Raw genomic sequence first — 23,414 nt, 5'->3', positions numbered from 1 at the left:
CTTTAACAATCGCCACATAACAGCATGCATGTAGACAAAACAATGTTATTTATTCACCAAGTTACAATGTATAGCTAACAGTTTATATGCTTCCTATTGACTTGTAGTGAATCTGTCGCTGGAGAGGAAATGGCGAGCTGACTACAGAACAATGCGGAAGAAAAGTAAAAATCAGTTTTACTTTTAATATTCAGGCTGCCATCGTGAGCAGTTAGCAGTGGAAAATCTTCAGTTTTTATATATTCTATATAAAAATTGCACTTCATAGCAATGAGCATTTTAGAGTCAGGAATCCCTGACGTAGCTTGAACACTGCAGATAATTATTCAGAATGGCATTTCGTTTTAAATGATAAAATTCATTTGTACAATCATAAGAAACTTTTTTTTTTAATTTGAAAAAGTTCCCAGTTGTTATGAGCAGGGAACTTGATGTTAAGATTAATGAACCCTCAAGCCTCATACACACAATCGGACTTTCCGACAACAAAACCGTGGAATTTTGTTCGAAGGGTGTTGGCTCAAACTTGTCTTGCCTACACACGGTCACACAAATGTTGGCCAACAATTACGAACGTAGTGACGTACTAGACGCACTATATGGTTTTTCAGCTCTTTAGCGCCACCCTTTGGGCTCCTTCTGCTAATTTTCGTGTTTCGTGTTCGCGCTTTTCTTTTCGCATTTTTCATTTCGTGCTTTTCATTTTGTTTTTGAACAGCCGTTCGTCAACCAGACATGTTGCGGAATCGGAGGAGATAACGTGTTATTTATTATTGGCCTTGGAGTTATTGCTTTGACATTATTTTTTTGGTTGAATAATGATTTGACGTGGTATATTTTCTATATTTTTGGATGCATAGAATGCACTTTTTGGTTAAGTTCTATTGGCAGATAGCATGTCTAATTTTTTTTTTTTTTTTAATGCACAAATAAAAAATAAAAAAAAACATAATAATATTATTCTTGATATCACTAGAAAAAAAAGCCTTTGAAAATTTGTTTGCAATAACTCCATCAGTATCACCAGCAAAACAGCTTCATTATTATCCCATTAAAGAAGAGGAGAATTGTGCGCTGTATTTGGATATTTCATAATTTGCCACGTCACGAATGTTAATTCTCCATTACAAACACTAGTTTACAAGACTGACCGCTTCTGCTTCCGAGCATGCGTGTTTGTACTTTGGACTTTTGTGCGACGGACTTGTGTACACACGTTCAGAAAGTCCGACAACACACATTTGTTGGCGGAAAATTTGAGAACATGCTAGCCAACATTTGTTGGCGGAAAGTCTGACAGCAAATGTTTGATGGAGCGTACACACAGTCGGACTTTCCGCCAACAAGCTCACATCCAAAATTTCCCCTCGGAAAACCCGATCATGTGTACGGGGCATAACACTTTCACTCTAAAGCGGTAACACACTGGATACACACTGGGGGTTATTTACTAAAGGCAACTCCACTTTGCTCTACAAGTGCAAACTACAAGTGCAAAGTGCACTTGAAATTGCACTGAAAGTGCATTTCTAAGTGCAGTCGCTTTAGATCCGATTCGGACAGTGCTATTGCCTGCAATAGCCGCCGATTTGGCATCAATGTGAACCTATGTCATCAATGTGAACCTAGGCTCAATTACATTTAAAATATAAAGTACTCGGTTGTTTTACTAAAACTGGAGAGTATAAAATCTGGTGCAGCTGTGTCTGGCAGCTTCTAACTTCAGCTTGTTCAGTTAAACTTTGACAAAAAAAAAAAAAAACTGGAAGCTGATTGGTTTCTATGCAGAGTGCACCAGGTTTTGCACTCTCCAGTTTTAGTAAATCAACTCCAAATTATATCTCTCTATACAGTATACATTCCTTAGTTCTGAATAGAGTGAGGATCAGAAACCATGTCAGTGTTTTTTTATGATCTGTGTGATTTTCCTTTATTTCACATCCCAATTTAATTTAATGATCCCATGTGACTTATCATTGGAGGTGTCAGCCACCCGCATGTGTTTCTGGGTGCGCCCGCCTAACACCCTTTTACCATCAATATCGTTTTTGCAATTTTTGTTGCTTAATAAACTGTTACAAATCAGGTGTTGTAATACAGTTTGTGTTATACAGGAATCATTTTAGGACCTTTATTATCTCCTAATGTTGTGTACAGGGACTTTTCTATGAAACAAATCCAGTTCCTTTTACGTGGGAGGTTGGGGCGAGGTGCTGTACAGATTATGATAATAACAGAGATTATGTAAATGAGAATAAACTTTGTAGAGCTGCCAATCCAATTATCTCACCCTCGTTGTCCTCTGTTGTCCCCGTGCTCATTTGCTTCTTAGATTTCTTTGAAAGGAAGCTCCACTGGTAGCATAGATTTCAGTTCTGAGTGGTCATTGGTAAATTGTGTGATGTCCTTTATTATTATGAAATCCCCCACTGCAATTTCCAGAATGCTTACTTTTGCTTACAGTAAGTGCCGGTTCACACTAGACGCGGCACGACTTGCAGGTTGCCTCACCGAGGCGACCTGCACGCGACTGCCGGGGCGACTTGCAAGACGACTTCTGTATAGAAGTCTATGCAAGTCGCCCCCAAAGTAGTACAGGAACCTTTCTTCTAAGTCGGAGCGACGCAAGTTAGAACTTAGAAATTAGAACGGTTCCATTGTACAGAACGGGAGGCGACTTGTCAGGCGGCTAGGTCGCCTGACAAGTCGCCCCGGTGTGAACCGGCCCTTAGTGATAGCATGAAAAGTTGCATTCTGCATCACTTAATTTTCAGAGATTTAGGAAAAGATTAAAGGAAACCGGCACTAATGGATGTAGACTGCTTTTGATGATCTCTTCTTCTGACTAAACTAGGCGCCTGCCGGTCATGCTGATCCAAGGACTTAAAGGGGTTGTAAACCTTCATGTTTTTTCACCTTAATGCATCCTATGCATTAAGGTGAAAAAACACCTGGCAGTGACTGGCCCCCCAGCCCCCCCGTTTTACTTACCCGAGCCCTGGAACTTGACCCGCCGGGGACGCGCTGCCTCTCTGCCCGGGGTCCCGGCTCTTGATTGGATAGATTGATAGCAGCGCAGCCATTGGCTTCTGCTGCTGTCAATCAAATCCAATGACGCGGGCACCGGGGGGTGGGGCCGAGTCATACATTCTGCGGCTATGGATGCCAAATGCTAGACTCGGGAGCACGCCCCCAAGCTAACCCCCTCGGGAGAGTGCTTCTCCTAGGGCAGGGGTCTCAAACTGGCAGCCCTCCAGCTGTTGCAAAACTACAAGTCCCATGAGGCATTGCAAGGCTCACAGTTACAAGCATGACTCCCATAGGAAGAGGAATGATGGGACTTGTAGTTTTGCAACAGCTGGAGGACCGCCAGTTTGAGACCCCTGTCCTAGGGGGTTATCTGATATGGGGAGGAGCCGCAAGAGCCGCCAGGGGATCCCAGAAGAGGATGTTCGGGGCCACTCTGTGCAAAACGAGCTGCACAGTGGCGGTAAGTATGATATGTTTGTTATTTTAAAAGAAAAAAAAAACAAACCCTTACAATCACTTTAAGTACTTTAGAAGTTACTGACTCAAAACAGGCATGCAGATTAGTAGATCTGACTTTGCTATGACTTTGTAATCTCTTTGTTCTGGCAAAGTGATTCAGAAAATGCCAGGCAACATACTGATAAGAGAAGCATGGGGATTTGTGAAAAAAAATGATACTCACCTAGGTGGATGCAGCATCGGTGCGATGCTGCAGCTGTCCCCCGCTGGCTCCAGACCGAGAACTGAGCAATCAAACAACGCTGATCTCTCAACTCTCATGCCCCGTACACACGGTCGGATTTTCCGATGGAAAATGTCCGATCGGAGCGTGTTGTCGGAAATTCCGACCGTGTGTAGGCTCCATCGGACATTTTCCATCGGATTTTCCGACACACAAAGTTGGAGAGCAGGAGATAAAATTTTCCGACAACAAAATCCGTTGTCGGAAATTCCGATCGTGTGTACACAAATCCGACGGACAAAGTGCCACGCATGCTCAGAATAAATAAAGAGATGAAAGCTATTGGCCACTGCCCCGTTTATAGTCCCGACGTACGTGTTTTACGTCACCGCGTATAGAACGATCGGATTTTCCGACAACTTGGTGTGACCGTGTGTATGCAAGACAAGTTTGAGCCAACATCCGTCGGAAAAAATCCTAGGATTTTGTTGTCGGAATGTCCGAACAAAGTCCGACCGTGTGTACGGGGCATTAGTCTTCAGGATGCAAAGAACTGGTGACTGTCAATCACCAACTGTCTGCTCTGCCCCTCCAGTGCTCACTGGAGTGCTGGGCTGTGGAGGGGGTGGGAGAATCTGGCCCAGGCTCTTGGCAGATCGCTGAGAGGCTGCACGAGCTGTCGGGCCATATGGTCGGGTGACGTCAGCCGACAGCAAGCTTTAGCTCACTGTCGGATGAAAACGGTTCACAGGAGTGCAAAACGAACTGTACTCCTGTGATCTATAAGAGAAGTACAGCCAAAAAAGCTTTAAAGCTCCTTAAAACAAATAGACTTAAAAAAAAAAATATCTCTCAGAAGGAAACTGCCAACTGTTACTTATATAGTTGGTAAAGTTGAATAAAGATATCAGTCCATCCAGTGGGTGTGGTGAGTGTGTATATATTTATCTCTACCATTTCCTATATCTCTGTATACTGCATTTACTAAGATGCCCATCTAAGAATTTTTTTTTTTTTAAATTGTCAACACTTCCCACTGACACCACTTATTGTGGACATCCTTATTGCTCAATAGTAAAGAACCTCCTACACAGTTTGCAATTAAACCTCTTCTCATCCAACTTCATTAAATGGCTATGTGTCTTCTTTATTAACCCGACACTGATTAGTTTTTTTTCCCCTATGCTAGGATTATATTTTTATCTCTTGAGTAGATCTCCTTTTGATGCATGCTAATAGTCTACTCGCTTTGTTTTCTGCAGGTTGGCATTGCGTGATATTGCTGAGCCTGTGCTTTACTAGATCATTTTCCACCCTGGATTCCACCAGGGGTTCTCCCCCTAGGGTGTAATTTGCATTCATATTTTTAGTCCCCAAGTGCATTACTTTACATTTATCAATATTAAAATTTATTTACCTTGCAGTTGCCCACCCTTCTATTTATTGAGGTTTTCCTGCAAGGTTATTGCCCTGCTTGGCTTTGTATCATCAGAAAATACTGACATTGAACTATTTATTCCAACCTCTATATCATGTATGTACAAGTTAAACAGAATTGGTCCCAGAACAGAGCCTTAGGGTACCCCACTTACCACTCCAGACCATTCAGAATATACGCTATTTATCACAACCCTCTAGACACATTCCTGTAACCAGTTTTCTATCCAGGTACATACACTATTGTTAATGCCAACAGACCTCAATTTGTAACTCAAGCATTTATGGGGGACTGTATCAAATGCTTTGGCAGAGACCAGATACAGCATGTCCAATGACATTCCTCTATCCAGATTACAGCTTACCTCCTCATAGAATGTTAAAAGGTTGGTCTGGCAAGAACGATCCTTCATAAATCCATACTGGTTACTACTAATGATACTATTTTCATCAGCAAATTATTGGATATAATCCCTTATCATCCCCTCCAATAGTTTACATACTATTTATGTTAGACTGACAGGTCTGTAGTTTCCAGATATATATCTGTGGGCCTTTCTTTTCTTTTTTTTATCAGAAGAGGGCCTTTTTTGAATATTGGTACCACATTAGCTTTTTTCCAGTCAGCTAGTACCATTTGGTCAGTAAGCTGTCCTTAATGATAGGAATAATGGTCTAGCAATAACCTTGCTATGTTTTTTGAGCACGCTCGGGTGTAAGCCATCTATCTGGTCCTGGTGATTTTTCACATTAAGTTTTTCCAGTCTTTATATATCTTCTGAGGGTTAGGCTGATCATACAATATACAATTTTCCTTCAGATTTACCACACATAATATGAGGTCAAACTTAAACACTTTTAATTTGTATGCAATCAGGCAGACCCTTGCACTACATAGTTGAAGGTATGTCTAAAGGAAATTGAATATGAAAATTGTATAATTTATGGCCAGCCTTGTGCCTAAAAGGCCCTCTAATTAGCTGGGAGCATAATGTTTGGGATGGGGTTGAGGAACAATAACGCTATTAGAAAACTCCACCTCTATCTCTAATGCTAACACTAGTTCAATTCCTAAAGCTACCTCTATTCCTATAGTTAACAAACACTAACTCTAACCCATAAATAACACTAATGCCCTGCACACACCGTCGGATTTTCCGACGGAAAAAGTATGATCGGATTGTGTTGTCGGAAATTCCGATCGTGTGTGGGCTCCATCGGACTTTTTCCGTCAGAATTTCCGACACACAAAGTTTGAGAGCAGGCTATAAAATTTTCCGACAACAAAATCCGATCGGTTAAATTCCGATCGTGTGTACACAAATCCGACGCACAAAGTGCCACGCATGTTCAGAATAAATTAAGAGACGAAAGCTATTGGCTAGTGCCCCGTTTATAGTCCTGACGTACGTGTTTTACGTCACCGCGTTCGGAACGATCGGATTTTCCGACAACTTTGTGCGACCGTGTGTATGCAAGACAAGTTTGAGCCAACATCCGTTGGAAAAAATCCATGGATTTTGTTGTCGAAATGTCCGATCAATGTCCGATCGTGTGTACAGGGCATGACCCTAACCCATAGCTGGACTTATCTTTTATTTACATCTGAAAGTTTTTTAATATATAGTGATCTGTGATTGGATAGGAGGGGGCACAGCAGCTACAAGCAACTCTGCAGCTTCAGCAGCTGAGACCAGAAGGTCCAGCATTGGAGCTCCAGTAGTATGCGATAGTTTAACTCCCTGGAGCTCCATAAAACTGCCAGTTGTAAATAAAAGGGATAAGTCTACAAGGTGACATGCACCTTGTCAGACTGAACTCAAAATAGGCCAGCATATATTACAAAGTGGCTGGTATCCTGGAATTTAGGTTTAACCCTAGTTCTAACACTAAGGCCCGGGTGCAGAACCTGCGCCCTCATGTGACCCTTTAGCACTTTTTGTGCTGCCCTCGGGGCCCCTGCAGACACCAATCTGTATTTCCTTATTGTTATAACGGTAATTTCTAACAGTTTTATGTAATATGTCTTCAGTCAATGACTGTCTCTTGAAGTATCTCCCCAGTCTCCAACAACTACCATAACATGTTCAGTCTCCCGCAATCTCCTGCAACCTGTACACAATCTCTGCCCATCTCATGTCTGCAGTGTCTGACCATCTCTTGTATCATGTCTGAAGTCTATGACCATCTCTTGTATCATGTCTACAGTCTCTGACCATCTCTTGTATCATGTCTGCAGTCTCTGACCATCTGTTGTATCATGTCTGCAGTCTCTGACCATCTCTTGTATCATGTCTGCAGTCTCTGACCACCTGTTGTATCATGTCTGCAGTCTCTGACCATCTGTTGCATCATGTCTGCAGACTCTGACCATCTCTTGTATCATGTCTGCAGCCTCTGACCATCTCTTGTATCATGACTGCAGACTATGACCATCTCTTGTATCATGTATGTAGTCTCTGACCATCTTTTGTATCATGTCTGCAGACTCTGACCATCTCTTGTATCATGTCTGCAATCTTTGACCATCTCTTGTATCATATCTACAGACTATGACCATCTCTTGTATCATGTCTGCAGTCTCTGACCATCTATTGTATCATGTCTGCAGATTCTGACCATCTCTTGTATCATGTCTGCAATCTCTGACCATCTTTTGTATCAAGTCTGCAGTCTCTGACCATCTCTTGTATCATGTCTGCAGACTCTGACCATCTCTTGTATCATGTCTGCAATCTCTGACCATCTTTTGTATCAAGTCTGCAGTCTCTGACCATCTCTTGTATCATGTTTGCAGACTCTGACCATCTCTTGTATTATGTCTACAGTCTCTGACCATCTCTTGTATCATGTCTACAGACTCTGACCATCTCTTGTATCATGTCTGCAGTCTATGACCAGCTCTTGTATCATGTCTGCAGTCTGTGACCATCTGTTCTATCATGTCTGCAGTCTCTGACCATCTATTGTATCATGTCTGCAGTCTCTGACCATCTATTGTATCATGTCTGCAGTCTCTGACCATCTCTTGTATCTAGTCTGCAGACTCTGACCACCACTAATTGCTTTCCAGGATGGGGGGGGGGGGGGGGGGGGGGCAGTAAACACGGTTGCTAATGTGAAAGGTACCTTACATACATTATCATTTTACATGTACATTGTAAAATATCCAATACAAGCCTCAAAAAAGGATGTTTTGAGATTTATCTTTAGCCGTTTAAGTATTCACCATTAGGGTAGATGTTGCCAATATATGGCTAAAGATAAATATCATAAAACGGTTTGCTAAGATAAATTGTATGACGTCTATATTGGGTGTTTTGTAAGATGATGATTCTCACCATTTGAACTGCATGCTTGAAAAAGTGAACATTGTTCCAAGAAATGCGTTGGATGAAAGTCTGCATATGCTAGATTATTATTATAGCTGCAATGGGTTTCTTCATAGTTTTAAGAAAGTGAAATTGTGACTGTCAAATAACCTTCTTTTATCTGGAATAATCAAAAATGTAAATGCTTACAGTAAATCTCTCCTCTCTTTTTTTCCTATTCACCCGACTTCTCAATATTTCTAGGGGGATATAGGTATGCAAAAATGAATGATCCCATCTGATCTGCCACTATTCTTTACTATTTTTTCCTAAATTTAATAATTCTTATTCTTATTATGTGCTATTTGGATTTGTTCTGTTTCCTGTTTTTAGACCCCCGTTTACACCTGAGTGATTTTAAGTACAAATCAAAGCATCACTAGAAGGGCTTCAACACTCAACACTAGAATTTCCATTCTATTCTATGGTGCTTGTTCACACCTGAGTGTAGGGTTGCTTGAAGCTTGTTGCTCATAAAAAGACATTAATATTAGGCCTGATTCACACCTATGCAGGTTGCAGTTTGCATATATCAGGTTCATTTTGCGCTTTTCAATACATGCTTGTCTTCTATTGAAGTCTATGGAGCCAAAAAAACTGAAAAAAGTGCCTGGCCTTTTCCATAAAATGCTCAGATGTGAACTACATCCAAAGGAAACCACGTTAAATGGACTGTAGTCTGTTTCTGCAAAACTGAAAACACACATAGGTGTGAACCAGACCTTAGGGCAGAGTTGTGTGTTTTGGCCCCAGTAGACTTTAATGGGGCACCTAAAAAAAAAATGCTTAAAAACTAGCACATCATGCATTTTTTGCACATTTTCTTGCCTAGTAACTAAATTTCCATTGACTAAAATAAGGTTGTGAACACACAATGCATGAGGACCTAAAGAGGACCTGTAAGTACAATAGACACCTGGCTACAGTGCTGAATGCTACCACTCCCTGCCCCCCCCCCAGAGTCCTATGCATGGTAGCATGCACTCCAGGCACTAGCACTGCTCACAGGAGTCAGATGGTGCTGCCCCCCCCAGGCCTGGAGAGGAGACTCAACTGTGACCTGTGAAAGGTTCTCTTTCTGACTGGTTCACACAGGTTGTCCTAATCACTGCATAGATTATCTCATCGCACTTCATACTGGGATGTCTCTCCGGGCATCAGAAAGTATGTGAGGTGTGCGAAGCACCTGTCAGCTTAATATGTGTTTATTATGATCTGTATATAGCGCAGCCTGTGGCGCCAATAAAATATTACATATGCGAGGGATGAGAAGCAGATAAGGCTTTTTAGGGTCAGCCTGGAAATTCTTCTTACAGGTAGACAACAAGTTGAATTCCAGATACATTTTTCACCTAGAACATCCTTCAATGTATTCCTTTTGGTTGTCCTACTATTTGTATCTATGTATGATGGTACCTGGTTTAGGCCCATCTGTAACAATATATCACAATCCCTGAGATAGTCCTACCCGTATCAATATTGCACCATCCCTGGCATAGCCCTGCTTGTAGCTATATATTGCAGTTTCTGGTATATTTCAATTTACATCTACACATAATAGTCCCTGGCACAGTCCTGTTGGTATACATATATGCAACAGTCCCTGTTATAGTTCTGCCTAAATATGTATAGAACAGTTACAGGTATAGTCCTGCCTGTAAACGAACAGAACAGTCCTTGTTATAGCCACATCTGAATTTGTATGGAAAAAGATCCTGATTATAGTCCAACCTTTGGGGTCCATGCACTCTACGAGCAGAAAAAAAAGCCAAAACCACTGGTAGAAAAAGCGGCAAAAAATGCTCATAGTGGTTTGTATTGCACAAGAGTTTAGGAGAATTTATAGGCATTTGCTTTTATAAGCGTTTTTTTCCATAAAATTCCCCTCTGCTCATTTTTCATTATCAATGTGCACTTGAAAATTCCGTGTTTATTAGCATTTTTTCCTGCCTGAAAACATCTCTCCTCATGAAATACGCCTCTAAACCCCCTAATGTGCATGGACACATAGGATAACATTGAGCAGTTTCTATGGGCAGCAGAAAAAAATGCAAAACTCCTGTAAAGGCAGCGTTTTTTAAGCCCAGTGTGCTTGGACCCTTATATGTACACAACAGTCCAGCCTCTCTGTGTATGAAAAAAATTATTGATGTATTTAGAACAGTCCCTGAATTAGTCCAGCCTATATATATATATATATATATATATATATATATATATATATATATATATGGCACAGTCCAGCATTTGGTGTCTTTTAGAACAGTGCCTGATATAGCTTACCTGTTCCTACAAAGAGCAGTTCCTAGCACAATCAGAGCTATATGCCTGTAAAGCAGTCACTGGCACAGTTCTGCAATCATTACCTAGCAAAGTCCTACCTTGATGTCCATGTGTCGGTCTGTTGTAGGTCTGTGTGGCTCTGTCTCTCTTGTATGGTTTTACGGGTTGGTGTGCTCCTGACACACTCTGGGTGGAGAAGTGCTACACCTATGTGATGGAAGCCATAAATATTATGCCAGGTGACATCGCCCACCTGAACAAGCCCAAACCTGCCAAAGATAATTATGGATGTTATTAGGGCTGTAATGACAAAGGTTCATCACATCAATGCAAGCAGGATTGCCACGTGTTCCTCATATCTGTCCATCAGTAAAGACCCAGTCAGGAGAATTTGAAGTCTGATCATTTATGATTCTCTTGCATGTCTGCATGTAGATCTGTAAGATCTGCAGAGAACCACACAATTCACAAAGCAAGCCAATCAGCATCCGTCTATCCATCTATACATTCATCCTTACGTCCATCCCTGCATACCTCCATATGTCCAACCTTCCATCCATCCATCAATCCATATGTCCATCCACACAAAATGATGAGGTTTTAGGCCAAAATATGTAGCTACCACTGGAACCAACGGTACTTCTGTCTGGTGAGTCCTACACTAACCCTTTCACAGAGGACAAAAAACTTGCGTTACCTGAGCTCAGGGCACACCAAAGCTGGTTAATCCATAAAATGCTTACCTGTAAATATGTACTAAAATTTCAAGGTATTAGATGAATTTTGACCAAATTGTGCAGGCAGCACAGTGGCTAAGTGCTTAGCACTTCCGCCTAGCAGCACTAGGGTTGTCAGTTCAAATTCCAACCACGATACTACCTACCTTGAGTTAGCATGTTCTCCCTGTATCCGTGTGGGTATACTCCGGTTTCCTCCCACACTTCAAAGATATGCTGGTAGGTTAATCGGCTTATGTCTAGATTGACCCTAGTATGTGTATTTATGAATTTGACTTAGATTGTAAGCTCCTTGAGGACAGGGACTGATGTGAATGTATAATATATATGTGTGCTGCACTGTATAAATTGACAGCGCTATATATACAGTAAGTACATGTAATAAATACATACCACCAACACCCATGGTCCTCATGTCTCCTGAGCCCTACAAATCCTTTTTTACCGCAAACACTGACACCATTTATGAAACATAGAAACACAGAAAGGTGATGGCAGAAAAAGACTGAGTAGTTCAAGATCAAGTCTGCTCATTTTATTTATTTATTTTTATTTATCTATTTTTTGTTTTTGTTTTTTCCGGGGGGGGGGGGGGTGTTTATATGTTTATCCCAAGCATGTTTTTTTGTTTAATATATTTTTATTGATGACAGGAAGACCAGTGCACAGAAATAGGTGTCCATCACATGCTTGGGCATAATAAACATACATAAAATGTTATACATTCCATCTTATACTGGGGTACAATGTAAGGGTATGCACGCAGGGCATGAGCACTCACAAAAGACCTAAACTATAACATTTGAAACAGAACCTGATCCTGACATATTTTTCACTTATATAAACATCTAGACATTACAAGTAAAAGAGGGAGATAGAGAAGAGAAGAAAAGAACAGGGATAGGGCAGGAGGGAATGGGGGGGTGAGAATGGGAGAGGGAGGGGGGGGGGGGGAGGGATGGGGGGGGTGCCCACCTCAGCCAGGGCATTGCATTTTAATATACAGGCACTTTACGTGTTCGAAGCCATAATTTCCGCGTACGCCGCGGAGTACTTGAAGGCGAACCACTGGGACCATATTTTCCTCCCTAAGTCTGATTTGTTTCTGAGGGAGAAGGTTAAGTCCTCCATATAGTATGTGTGGTCTACCTCACATAACCATTGGCGCAGGGAAGGTATTTTTGGAGTTTTCCAGAACCTAGGTATGAGGGTTTTGGCAGCGTTTAATAAATGTGGTGTGATGGATTTTTTATATGGTCCCATTGGCTCGTCTGTACAATGCAATAATACCTGCCAGGGGTCATTAGGAACCTCCGAGCCCTGGATTTCTTTTATCCAATGGAGGATGGTAAGCCAAAAGGGTCTAATAAGTGGGCAGGACCACCAGATATGAGCATGCGTTCCTCTCTCTCCACATCCCCTCCAACAGAGAGGTGAGACCTGAGGAAATAGCTTGTTGAGTACAGCAGGAGTGTAGTGCCACCTGGTCAAAAGTTTATAATTAACTTCGGCTGATTTCGAGGATATAGATGATGCGTGAGAGAGTTGAAGGATAGTAGACTTCTGGGTTTCCGTAAGGGTCTTAAGGAGATCCTTCTCCCAGTTGCGAAGGAAGCTAGGATATCCTGCGGTGCTCAATGATCTTAGTGATTTATAAAAATAGGATAGGGGTTTCTCCACTGGGTGGTCATCAACAAAGGCTGCTTCTATCACCGTTAGGTTAGATACATTGCGCAATGGCTTAGGAAGGGTTTTAATGAAATCAGATAATTGCAAATATCTCCATAGGTCCATAAGCGGTGGGTTAGGAACCGTTGTGAGCATGGACATAGGTAAAACGTCAGAGTCTTTGGTGACTTGATGTAGTAATACTGAGTCCCCAAGATTCCAGGAGTGTAATCTGGGATCAATGTTACCAGGGGGGAAATACATGTGACCAGTTATTGGCATGAGGGGGGAGTTGCATTGCCAAGCGTGCCTTTTACAAAGTAAGTCCCAGACCCGTAGTGTATAACACGTGAGAGGGGATGTTCCCCCAGCTAAGTGCCTGGTTTTCTTCGCAATCCAGATTAATGGGTAGAGGTCAGTGCCCCCCAATGCCACCTCCAGTGATACCCAGAGTTTTGAATCTTTATGATATTTCCAATCTGAGATTCTGGATAAAATGGTTGCCAAGAAATATTGTTTGATGTCCGGGAGGGCCAGACCTCCCTCCGCCTTTGATCTAGTAAGAAGCGATCTGGTCAACCTGGGACGACGTCTACCCCAGACATATCTGCAAATCATAGTTGTTATGCGTTTAAAGTACTCAGCTGGAATTTGAAACGGTATCATTTGGAACAGGAAGAGCAGCCTGGGCAGTACGTTCATTTTAACCACTCCTATCCTCCCCAGCCACGAATGTGCAAGTTGAGACCATTTTTGGAGATCAGATTTGATCGAGTTTAATAGAGGCATAAAATTGGTTTGGAATAAAGAGGACAGTGTGGGAGTAAGGAATATACCTAGATATTTCATGGCTTTTTTTTGCCAACTAAAAGGGAAAGATTCTTGTAGGTGAGTTGCGGTTTCTTTGGGGACTGAAATATTTAGGATTTCAGATTTTGTCATGTTAATTTTAAAGTTTGAGATTTGGTTAAAGGTCGAAAAGGCCTGCATTAAGTTGGGAAGGGTAATTCTAGGCTGTTGAATGTAAAACAAAATATCGTCCGCATATGCGGCATACTTATGTTCAAAAGAGCCCACAGTAATGCCGTGAATGTTTGGGTTGTGTCTTATAGTTGATAGAAAGGGTTCTAACGAGAGGGCGAATAAAATCGGTGAAAGGGGGCATCCCTGACGAGTACCGTTATGTAGAACGAAGGGGTCACTAAGAGTGCCGTTAATTCTGATTTGGGCTGTAGGATAATTATAGAGGGCTACTATTTGGTTCAGGAAAGAGGGGCTCAGCCCCAGGTGAGCCAGGGTTGCCATTAGGAACTCCCAGTCCACCCGGTCAAACGCCTTCTCGGCATCCGTTGACAGCAGCAGGGTGGACTGGGAGGACCCACGCACGTGCGCGATCAGGGAGAGGGTACGCAGAGAGTTATCGCGTGCCTCTCTACCGGGAATGAAGCCCGTTTGTTCATTCGAAACCCATTTTGGGACTAAGGGGAGAAGTCTATTAGCTATTAGTTTTGCGTATAATTTAGCGTCAATATTCAAAAGGGAGATGGGGCGATAACTACCCCAACAACTCGGGTCCTTTCCTGCTTTGGGGATAATTGTGATGTGTGCATGTAGGGTTTCTGGTCTAATGGGGTCTCCGGAGGGAATTGAGTTAGCATAGTTAGCAAGTCTTGGGAGCAGAATGTCCGCAAAAGAGCGATAATAGGAGACATCCCAAGCATGTTTGAAGCCATTTACTGTTGACTGTCTCACTACCTCTGTTGGTAGTTTATTCCAATCATCATCATCATCAACTACCCTTTCAGCAAAATAAGATTTGTTTTGATTTTATTCACCCCCTTGATGTATTTAAAGGTTTCAATCATGTCTCCCCTTTCCCTTCTTTCCTCCAGACTGTACGTATTAAAGTGGAGTTCCACCCACATTTTTCACTCCTCACCATGCAGCACTAATGTGCATCCTTAAAATGAATTGGCAACTTTTTTTTTTTTTTCTGTTCACATACCTGATTTAGGCCTATATCTCATTTCACTTCCTCCTCTGGGGCTGCAGCCACAGACGTCATTTCCGGTTTTGCATTGGCTCCTGGGAGATCTTGGTCAGCTTGGCATGGCACTGCTCCAGTAACATTTGACTTTGGCCTCTATGGAAATTATTGGTCAGCTTGGCATGACACGGCTCCAGTAACATTTAACATTGGCATCTATGGAAATTCTTAGTTATCTTGGGTCACAAAGTAAGAAAACATTGCTGTACAGATAGAAAACTGGGCATATTTTTCAGCATACCTTTGTTTCATTGCACGAGGCATGAGTATTCTAGGGGTATTTTTATCTTAAATGTCTTTTTTCAGCGGAAACTCCACTTTAAGTTCCTGAAGTCGCTCTCGATTTTATCCCCCACACTTTTCACCATTTTTGTTACCCGTCTCTATTTTATCAATATATTTCTTTAACCACTTCAATACCCGCGTATAGTCATATGACGTCCACAGATGGGATCTCCCATCCTGGGTGGACGTCATATGACGTCCTGGGATTCCCGGCCGTCTAGGGGGCACGCGCGCGCGCCGCGTTCCTCGGGACCCGGTGCGTGTGCCCGGCGGCCGCGATGTCCGCCGGGCACCCGCGATTGCCCGTTAACCGGGCCGGCATGTGGATCTGTGTGTGTAAACGCACAGATCCACAGCCTGTCAGCTCTGAGGAGAGCGATCTGTGTTCCCAGAACGGAGGAACACTGATCGGTCTCCTCCCCTAGTGCGTCCCCTCCCCCTTCAGTTAGAATCATTCCCTAGGAAACATACTTAACCCCTCTCCGCCCCCTAGTGGTTAACCCCTTCACTGCCTGTCACATTTACACAGTAATCAATGCAATTTTATAGCATTGATCGCTGTATAAATGTGAATGGTCCCAAAAATATGTCAAAAGTGTCCGATGTGTCTGCCATAATGTCGCAGTCACCAAAAAAAAATCACGATCGCCGCTAAAAAAATAAAAAAACATTTTTTTAAAAAAAATGTCATAAATCTATCCCGTATTTTGTAGACGCTATTTTGCGCAAACCAATCAATATACGCTTATTGCGATTTTTTTTACCAAAAATATGTAGAAGAATACGTATCGGCCAAAACTGAGGAAAAAATGTGTTTTTAAAAAAAAAAATTGGAATATTTATTATAGCAAAAAGTAAAAAATATTGTGTTTTTTTTCAAAATTGTCGCTCTTCTTTTGTTTATAGCGCAAAAAATAAAAACCGCAGAGGCGATCAAATACCACCAAAAAAAAGCTCTATTTGTGGTGAAAAAAGGACGTCAATTTTTTTTGGGTACAACGTCGCACGACCACGCAATTGACGTTTAAAGTGCGACAGCGCTGAAAACTAAAAATTGGCCTGGGAAGGAAGGGGGTGAAATTGCCCTGTATTGAACCGGTTAAGTGAGGTCTCCAGAACTGGACACAGTATTCCAAATAAGGTTTCACTAAAGATCTATATAAGGGAATCAGGACCTCCTTCCTCCTGCTGGTTGCTTTTCCCACTGCCTGGTCACACTGTTTGCTAATTTTGCAATCATCTAAAATAAGTATTCCCCAAATCTTTTTCTTCTGTAGTGCTGGCTAACACTGCACCCCCAATGTTATACTATCTCAGGGGATTATTTTTCCCTATGTGCCTTATTTTCCATTTAGAAATATTGAACTGCAGTCTCCACTGCTTTGACCAATCTTCCAGCAATGCCAAATCATGTTCCATGTTACAGACACCTCCCAGGATATCAACCCTATTACACACCTTTGTGTCATCAGCAAAAAAGACATACCTTGCCCAACAAACCTTTAGTTATATCACTTATATAAAGGTTAAATAGAACAGAACCCAGTACAGAGCCTTGTGGTACCCAACTAGTGACTGGTCTCTGTTCTGAGTGAACCCCATTTACAACCAAACTCTGGTATCTATCCTTTAGCCAACTGCATAGCCATTGAACCACTTAAGAGTTAAGTCCTAGCTTGTACAACTTTTCTATTAGATAATTATGTGGAACTGTATCAAATGCCTTGCTGAAATCAAGATATGCTATGTCCACAGCACCTGGTCCAAAACATTGGTATTATAGTAAAAAAAATTCAATCAGATTAGTTTGACATGATCTGCCCTTAGTGCCGGTTCACACTACCGCGACTTGGGATCCGACTTGTCAGACCTCAAGTCGCCCCAAGTCGCTTGACATCTGAAAGTCCATGTAAGTGAATGAGAGCCGTCTATATGTACGCTACTGAAGTCGCTCCGACTTCAGAAAAGGTCCCTGTACTACTTCAAGGCGACTTGTAGGCGACTTGTACCCATTGCTTTCAATGTAAGTCGCCTACAAGTCGGATCGTGATCTATACTGAAGCGACTTCACAGGAAGAGAAGATGTTTTTTTCAAGCAAACCCCTCCCTCCCCCAGAGCGGATTGTAGTTTGATTGGCCACTGGAAAGTCGCCTGTCCTGGAGGCGACTTGAAGTCGCCTTGTAAGTCGCCCCAAGTCGCCCCAAGTCGCGCTGTGGTGTCGCCCTCGGGTCGCGTCCAGGTCGCCTCGCAAAGTCGCGGCCAGAGTCGTGTTGCCCCTGTGTGAACCGGCGCTTAGTAAAGCCATGCTGTTTTGGGTCCAGCAAGCTGTGTATTATTAGGTGATTAATGATCCTTCTTTTCAAGAGTGATTCCAATAACTTAACTACAATTGATGTTAAACTCACTGGCCTGTATTTGCTAGCTGCTACATTGCTGCCCTTCTTGTGGCTAGGTACAATATTAGCTGTCCCCCAGTCATGGGGAACTTCTCCTGTTAGAAGAGATTGATTAAAAAGAGCAGTTAATGGTCCAACAACTATATTTTGAAGTTCTCTTAGAACTCTGGGATGAATACCATCAAGACTCATTGCTTTATTTAGCTTTAACCGAGGTAGTTCCTCTGCTAACTCTGTCTCCAGAAATCCTAGAAATTAACCGTCATTGCTAGAACTAATATGATTCCCCAACTTGTTATCGTTAGTTTAATTTATTTCTGAGAAGACTGACCAAAAGTAATTGTTTAAATGGTTTGCTACATCCAGGTCTCCCTCAACATGTGTTGTGCCCAGTTTTCATTTTAGTGATCCCATTGTATTTTTTCCTTCTATCACTAATGTACCTAAAAAAATGTTTATCTCCTTTCTTAATAGACTTAGCAATTTCTTCCTCTGTCTATGCTTTGGCAGCACTGATGATGTGTTTGGCCTCCTTTTGTCTATTTGTATACTCCTCTCTGTCAGCTACACCTCCTGTTTCCTTGAATCTCCTATATGCATTTTTTTTCCTTTACTATCCTACCTACCTCTTTAGTGAACCATATTGTTTTTTTTCCTTCTGTTTATTCTTGCTAACTTTCCTGGCATTTATTCTAGTTGCCTTCAGGATGGTAGACTTTAATAGCGCCCACTGATTACTTACTCCTGCCATTTTACTCCAACCTTTCAGTTCATTTTTTAGAAATTTCCCCATTTCAGCAAAATTTGTTCTTTTTAAAATCTAAAATTTTTATTTTTATATATGATTTTTCAGTTCTTGTTTTAATATCAAACCAAAGACATTGGTGATCACTAGAACCCAAATTCTCTCCCACCTCAACATCAGACAGTCGATCCCCATTTGTCAGTACTAGGTCTAGAAAATGGTCACCTCGGGTTGGGCTTTTTGCTAACTGTTTTAGAGAAACCCCATTCAGTGCTTCCATCACATCCCTGCTCTTGCTTGTAATAGCAGTTTGAGAATTCCAGTTAATGTTAGGCATGTTGAAGTCACCCATAATCAAAACCTCTCCCTTCATTGCCATTTGAATTATCTTGTCAAATCAACAAGTAATCATAATCTTCAGTCTGTCCTGGGGGTCTGTATACTACACCAATTCTAACGGAAGATCCCTCTCTGGTTGGAAGGCAGACCCAGAGGGTTTAGATGAATTTCATTTGTTTATTAATTCATGTTAATTTTATGCTATTTTTAACATATATGGCAACTTCACCTCCCCTCTTCCCTACTCTGTCTTTTCTGTATAGTGTATAACCTGGTATAGTTTTTTCCCAGTCATTTGAATCCTTGAACCACGTCCCTGCAATTGCAACAAACGCTACTATCAACTGCTTTATTTTTACCACTAGAAACTTCAACTGAAGTGACCACCCCATCAGCCCAGTCCTCACATTTGTTTCAACCTGCTGGGGACAGAAATGCTCCTCAACAATTAGATCTCTGCCCCATTTCTCAGTTTAAATGCATGTCCAAAAAATTCCTAAATTCCATACAAAGAAGCTCAGTACCCTTTTGTGAGGGATGCAGGCCATCTCTTGTAAAGCTCAATGTCAGACTACCGGATAGCATCATGACTAATATAACCAAAACCATCAGCTTTGCACCAATCCTTTAACCAAACATTAAACTCTGCTATACAAAGTACTTTCTCACGTTGTCCATTATGCACAGGTAAGACCTCTGAAAATTTACAGTAACAATGCACCCTAACTGTTGAAGATCCTAGTCCAAATTCTGAAAATCCTTCTGTACAGAACGCACATCATTCTGGGACAAATCATTTGTGCAAAGGTGCACAACAACATCAACATTGCACTATTCACTAGCTTTTTTGACAATTTTTAAAATGCGCCTTTTATCCCTTCTAACAGTAGCACCAGGTAAACACCTAACTTCCTTTGACACTTCCACATGATTTCCTAAACAAACACCTCTTATGCTGCGCACACACAGTCGGATTTTCCGACGGCAAATGTTCGATGTGAGCTTGTTGTCGGAAAGTCAGACCGTGTGTATGCTCCATCGAGCATTTGCTGTTGGAATTTCCACCCACAAATGTTTGAGAGCAGGTTCTCAAATTTTCAGCCAACTTCACTTTGTTGTCGGAAAGTCTGATCATGTGTACACAAGTCCTCACACCAAAGTTCATGCATGCTCGGAATTAAGTATGAGACGGAAGCGCTCGGTCTTGTATAACTAGTGTTCATAATTGAGATAGCACATTCGTCAGGCTGCAAATTTTTAAATCTTTCAATGCAGCGCATTCTCTTCTTCTTTAGAATGCTAGAATAGTGAATTTGCTTTGCTGTTGATATTCACACAGAGTTCTGACAAACTGATTTTTTATTATTTCTTGTGATCTCCTGAATAATCTTTGTTTTTGTTGTTTTTTTTCTCAAGATCTCCAGAATATATATATATATATATATATATATATATATATATATATATATATGTGCCCCAGGAAGACGCAAGGTATTGCGAAACATGTAGGGCAGTGCGTTGTGCTGATGCCATCATGCCACATGTGACCTCGGCACGCGGGTGTTTTGTTTTTATTTGTCTAGCCGGCTTTTTACTGTTTGTCCTGTACTGTTATTTGCGGGCATCCGCATGTTTTACCTAATAAACACGCTTTTCTACTACACGATTGGCGTCCCCCTCTCTCTTGCTTATCCACTCGGGGCTCGGAGCCCGAGTGGGTCTCTCTTCAGAGCCAGAGAAGTGGCATATCGGGTATTTTTTCCGCCCCCCCGTTTGACATCTCCTTCCATCTGAGGGAACCGGACGTTGGAGACATCGAATATCCATACATCCACAGCTCCCTACAGAGGGTAATCTGTCTGCCTACATGAACCTGCGCTGGAGGGGGTCCACCTTTTCCGGTAAGGGTCTACACACACATATTACCGCTCTGTCTTTGAGATTCATTCATCCACTATACAAGCCCCTGGGAGTTCCTTAATATTTATTGGATCACTTTTCACTTTGGAACTTATTACACATCAGGAGTGTATTTGCCCTGTTATGCTATACATTGTGGACATTATCATATGCTTCATTCACTGCACTTTGTTATTGTTTGTCACATCACACTTATTCAGTATATTTAATTATATATGTATTTGTACATGTCACCACCATTTTTCCAGCGCAACTTTATGTATTTGATTGAACTTCACTTTGTTGTCGGAAAGTCCGATCGTGTGTACACAAGTCCTCACACCAAAGTTCATGCAAGCTCGCAATTAAGTACGAGACGGAAGCGCTCGGTCTTGTATAACTAGTGTTCATAATAGAGATAGCACATTCGTCAGGCTGCAAATTTTTAAATCTTTCAATGCAGCGCATTCTCTTCTTCTATAGAATGCTAGAATAATGAAGTTGCTTTGCTGTTGATATTCACACAGAGTTCTGACAAACTGATTTTTTATTATTTCTTGTGATCTCCTGAATCTTTGTTTTTGTTGTTTTTTTTTTCTCAAGATCTCCAGAATATATATATATATATATATATATATATATATATATATATATATATTTATATATATATATATATATATATATATATATTTTATTTTTTTTCTAGTGATCTCCTTTTTTTTTTTTTTCTCGGGATCTCCAGAATATAATTTTTTTTTTTTCTCGTGATCTCCTTTTTTTTTCTTCTCTAGATCTCCAGAATATTTTTTTTTCTCTAGATCTCCAGAATAAGCTTTTTTTTTTTTTTTTATATAGTGATCTCCATAATATTTTTTGTGGTTTTGTATGTCAAGTTACCACAACGGCATTATTATCTTGTATTTTTAACCTCAAAGGGATACAACTATGTTGGTGTCCCTTGTTAATTTGACGTTGTATTTTTGAAATGTACCTGCCTACTCACAAATAAATTGCCCTTTTTGAAGTAAAACACATAGCCAAGTATTTGTCAAAACAAAAATTAGAACTTTAATAGGGGTTATAACAAAATAAAAAGGAAGGCAACGCTTGTGAAACAGTTGGAATTGGTGAAGCCTTTGTACCCCAGGACAGACATCAGTTATTTGGCTGTCAAAATTGGTAACCTGAGGAGTCCATTTAATAGGGAGCACAATCCTGTCCAGGACTCCAAGAGATCGGGAGCAGCAGCAGATGACATATATGTCCCCAGGCTGTGGTCTTAAAACAGCCTGTGTATTTTGCCAGACCACACCAAACCCAGGCATCACTCTCAACACTTCCTTCCATGCTTCCTTCCAGGCTGCTGTGGTGGGTTGGGTTTCTGTGGTGTTGCGGGATGTGGTGTTGTTGTTGCTGGAGGTAGTGGAGGAGGAGTATGGTCCAACTCACACGTGGCTTTTAGTTGTGAGTTGGCCCCTCGTCCCCTTGTTTAGGGCCTGAAGAATTATCTCCTCACAGATGAGGCTTTGGCCCACCAGGGGTCGCTGTTGGTACCTCAGTAGCCTGGCAAATTAAAGCAGTCGCTGACTCCTCCAGGTTCCTCACCTTCCTGGTCCTTTTGATTGGAAGGGGGAGGGGAGGAACCTGGGATTCAGTCAGGCTGCTTTCCACGGCCATCTCCTGGCTGAGACTTTCCTGTGTATGAAAATGGTACATAATAGCACACAATTTTGAGCTCATGACTGTTGCAAATTGAATGTTAACAAATAGAAAAGACTATCATTCTGACCCCAGCATTTTTCATTCTTGTCCCAATCATTTTTGGCTGCTATTGGCTATTGATATGTAAACCACTTTGTTAAATCAGAAATTAGTGATCAATAATAGCATCTAGTTAACATCATTACATTTTGGACAAAAAATATGTTGAACAATGCTATACCTGGCTCAATCTGGGCTCCTTCACATCTTCCTGGGTGTAAGGCCCAGGTTGAACTTCTGAAGCCTCATCTGATGTTAAAGGAAGTGTGGAAGGAAGTGTAGATAGTGATGGCCTGGGTTCCGCCTGGTCTGACAAAAAAACGCAGTCGGTCGTAGTACCAGAGCCTGGGGACATAAATATCATCTGCTGCTGCTCCTGATCTCATGGAGTCCTGGACCTTCTTGCGCTCCCTATTATATGTGCTCCTCAGGCCACCAATTTTGGCCTTCAAATAGGTGATATCTGCAGCGGGAGTCCCCGGCTTCACCAATTCCAACAGTTGCTCCAGCGCTGCCTTCCTCTTGAGCTTGTTGGAGTAGTCCCTGTTTTTGACTTGCTAAAGACATGGCAGCTCCCTGTACCTGTCTATGAAGTTTGGCAGGAAGTCTGGGTCTGTAAATTTATCCATTTTCTCTGCAAGACACAACACAAGACAAAGCCTAATGTCAGGCTAAACTCTCCTAATCTTGTCACAATATAGGCCTCAATCTATAAGCAGTATAGGCCACTAAC

General features: G+C 41.7%; 1 protein-coding gene across 3 annotated transcripts in view; it reads right to left on the bottom strand.

The window, feature by feature from the left end:
* LOC141111188 (surfactant protein C-like) overlaps positions 1–23,414 on the bottom strand; it is a 43,051-nt gene that overhangs the window by 10,235 nt on the left and 9,402 nt on the right. Inside the window, exons 2-3 of one of the 3 annotated variants that reach the window (XM_073603249.1) lie at positions 15,214–15,351; positions 10,902–11,010 (exon numbers count right to left, since the gene is read on the bottom strand). In XM_073603249.1, coding sequence (XP_073459350.1) covers positions 10,902–10,913 — 12 coding nt within the window. In that variant the 5' untranslated portion in view covers positions 10,914–11,010; positions 15,214–15,351. Of the gene's footprint in view, positions 1–10,886; positions 11,022–15,213; positions 15,385–23,414 lie in introns of those variants that run through there. The other 2 variants (XM_073603250.1, XM_073603251.1) reach the window with 2 other exon arrangements.

The sequence above is a fragment of the Aquarana catesbeiana genome, linkage group LG10 (assembly GCF_042186555.1).
Source record: "Aquarana catesbeiana isolate 2022-GZ linkage group LG10, ASM4218655v1, whole genome shotgun sequence".
Taxonomy (NCBI): Eukaryota; Metazoa; Chordata; class Amphibia; order Anura; family Ranidae; genus Aquarana; species Aquarana catesbeiana.
This window is presented reverse-complemented; position numbering and strand designations above follow the sequence as displayed.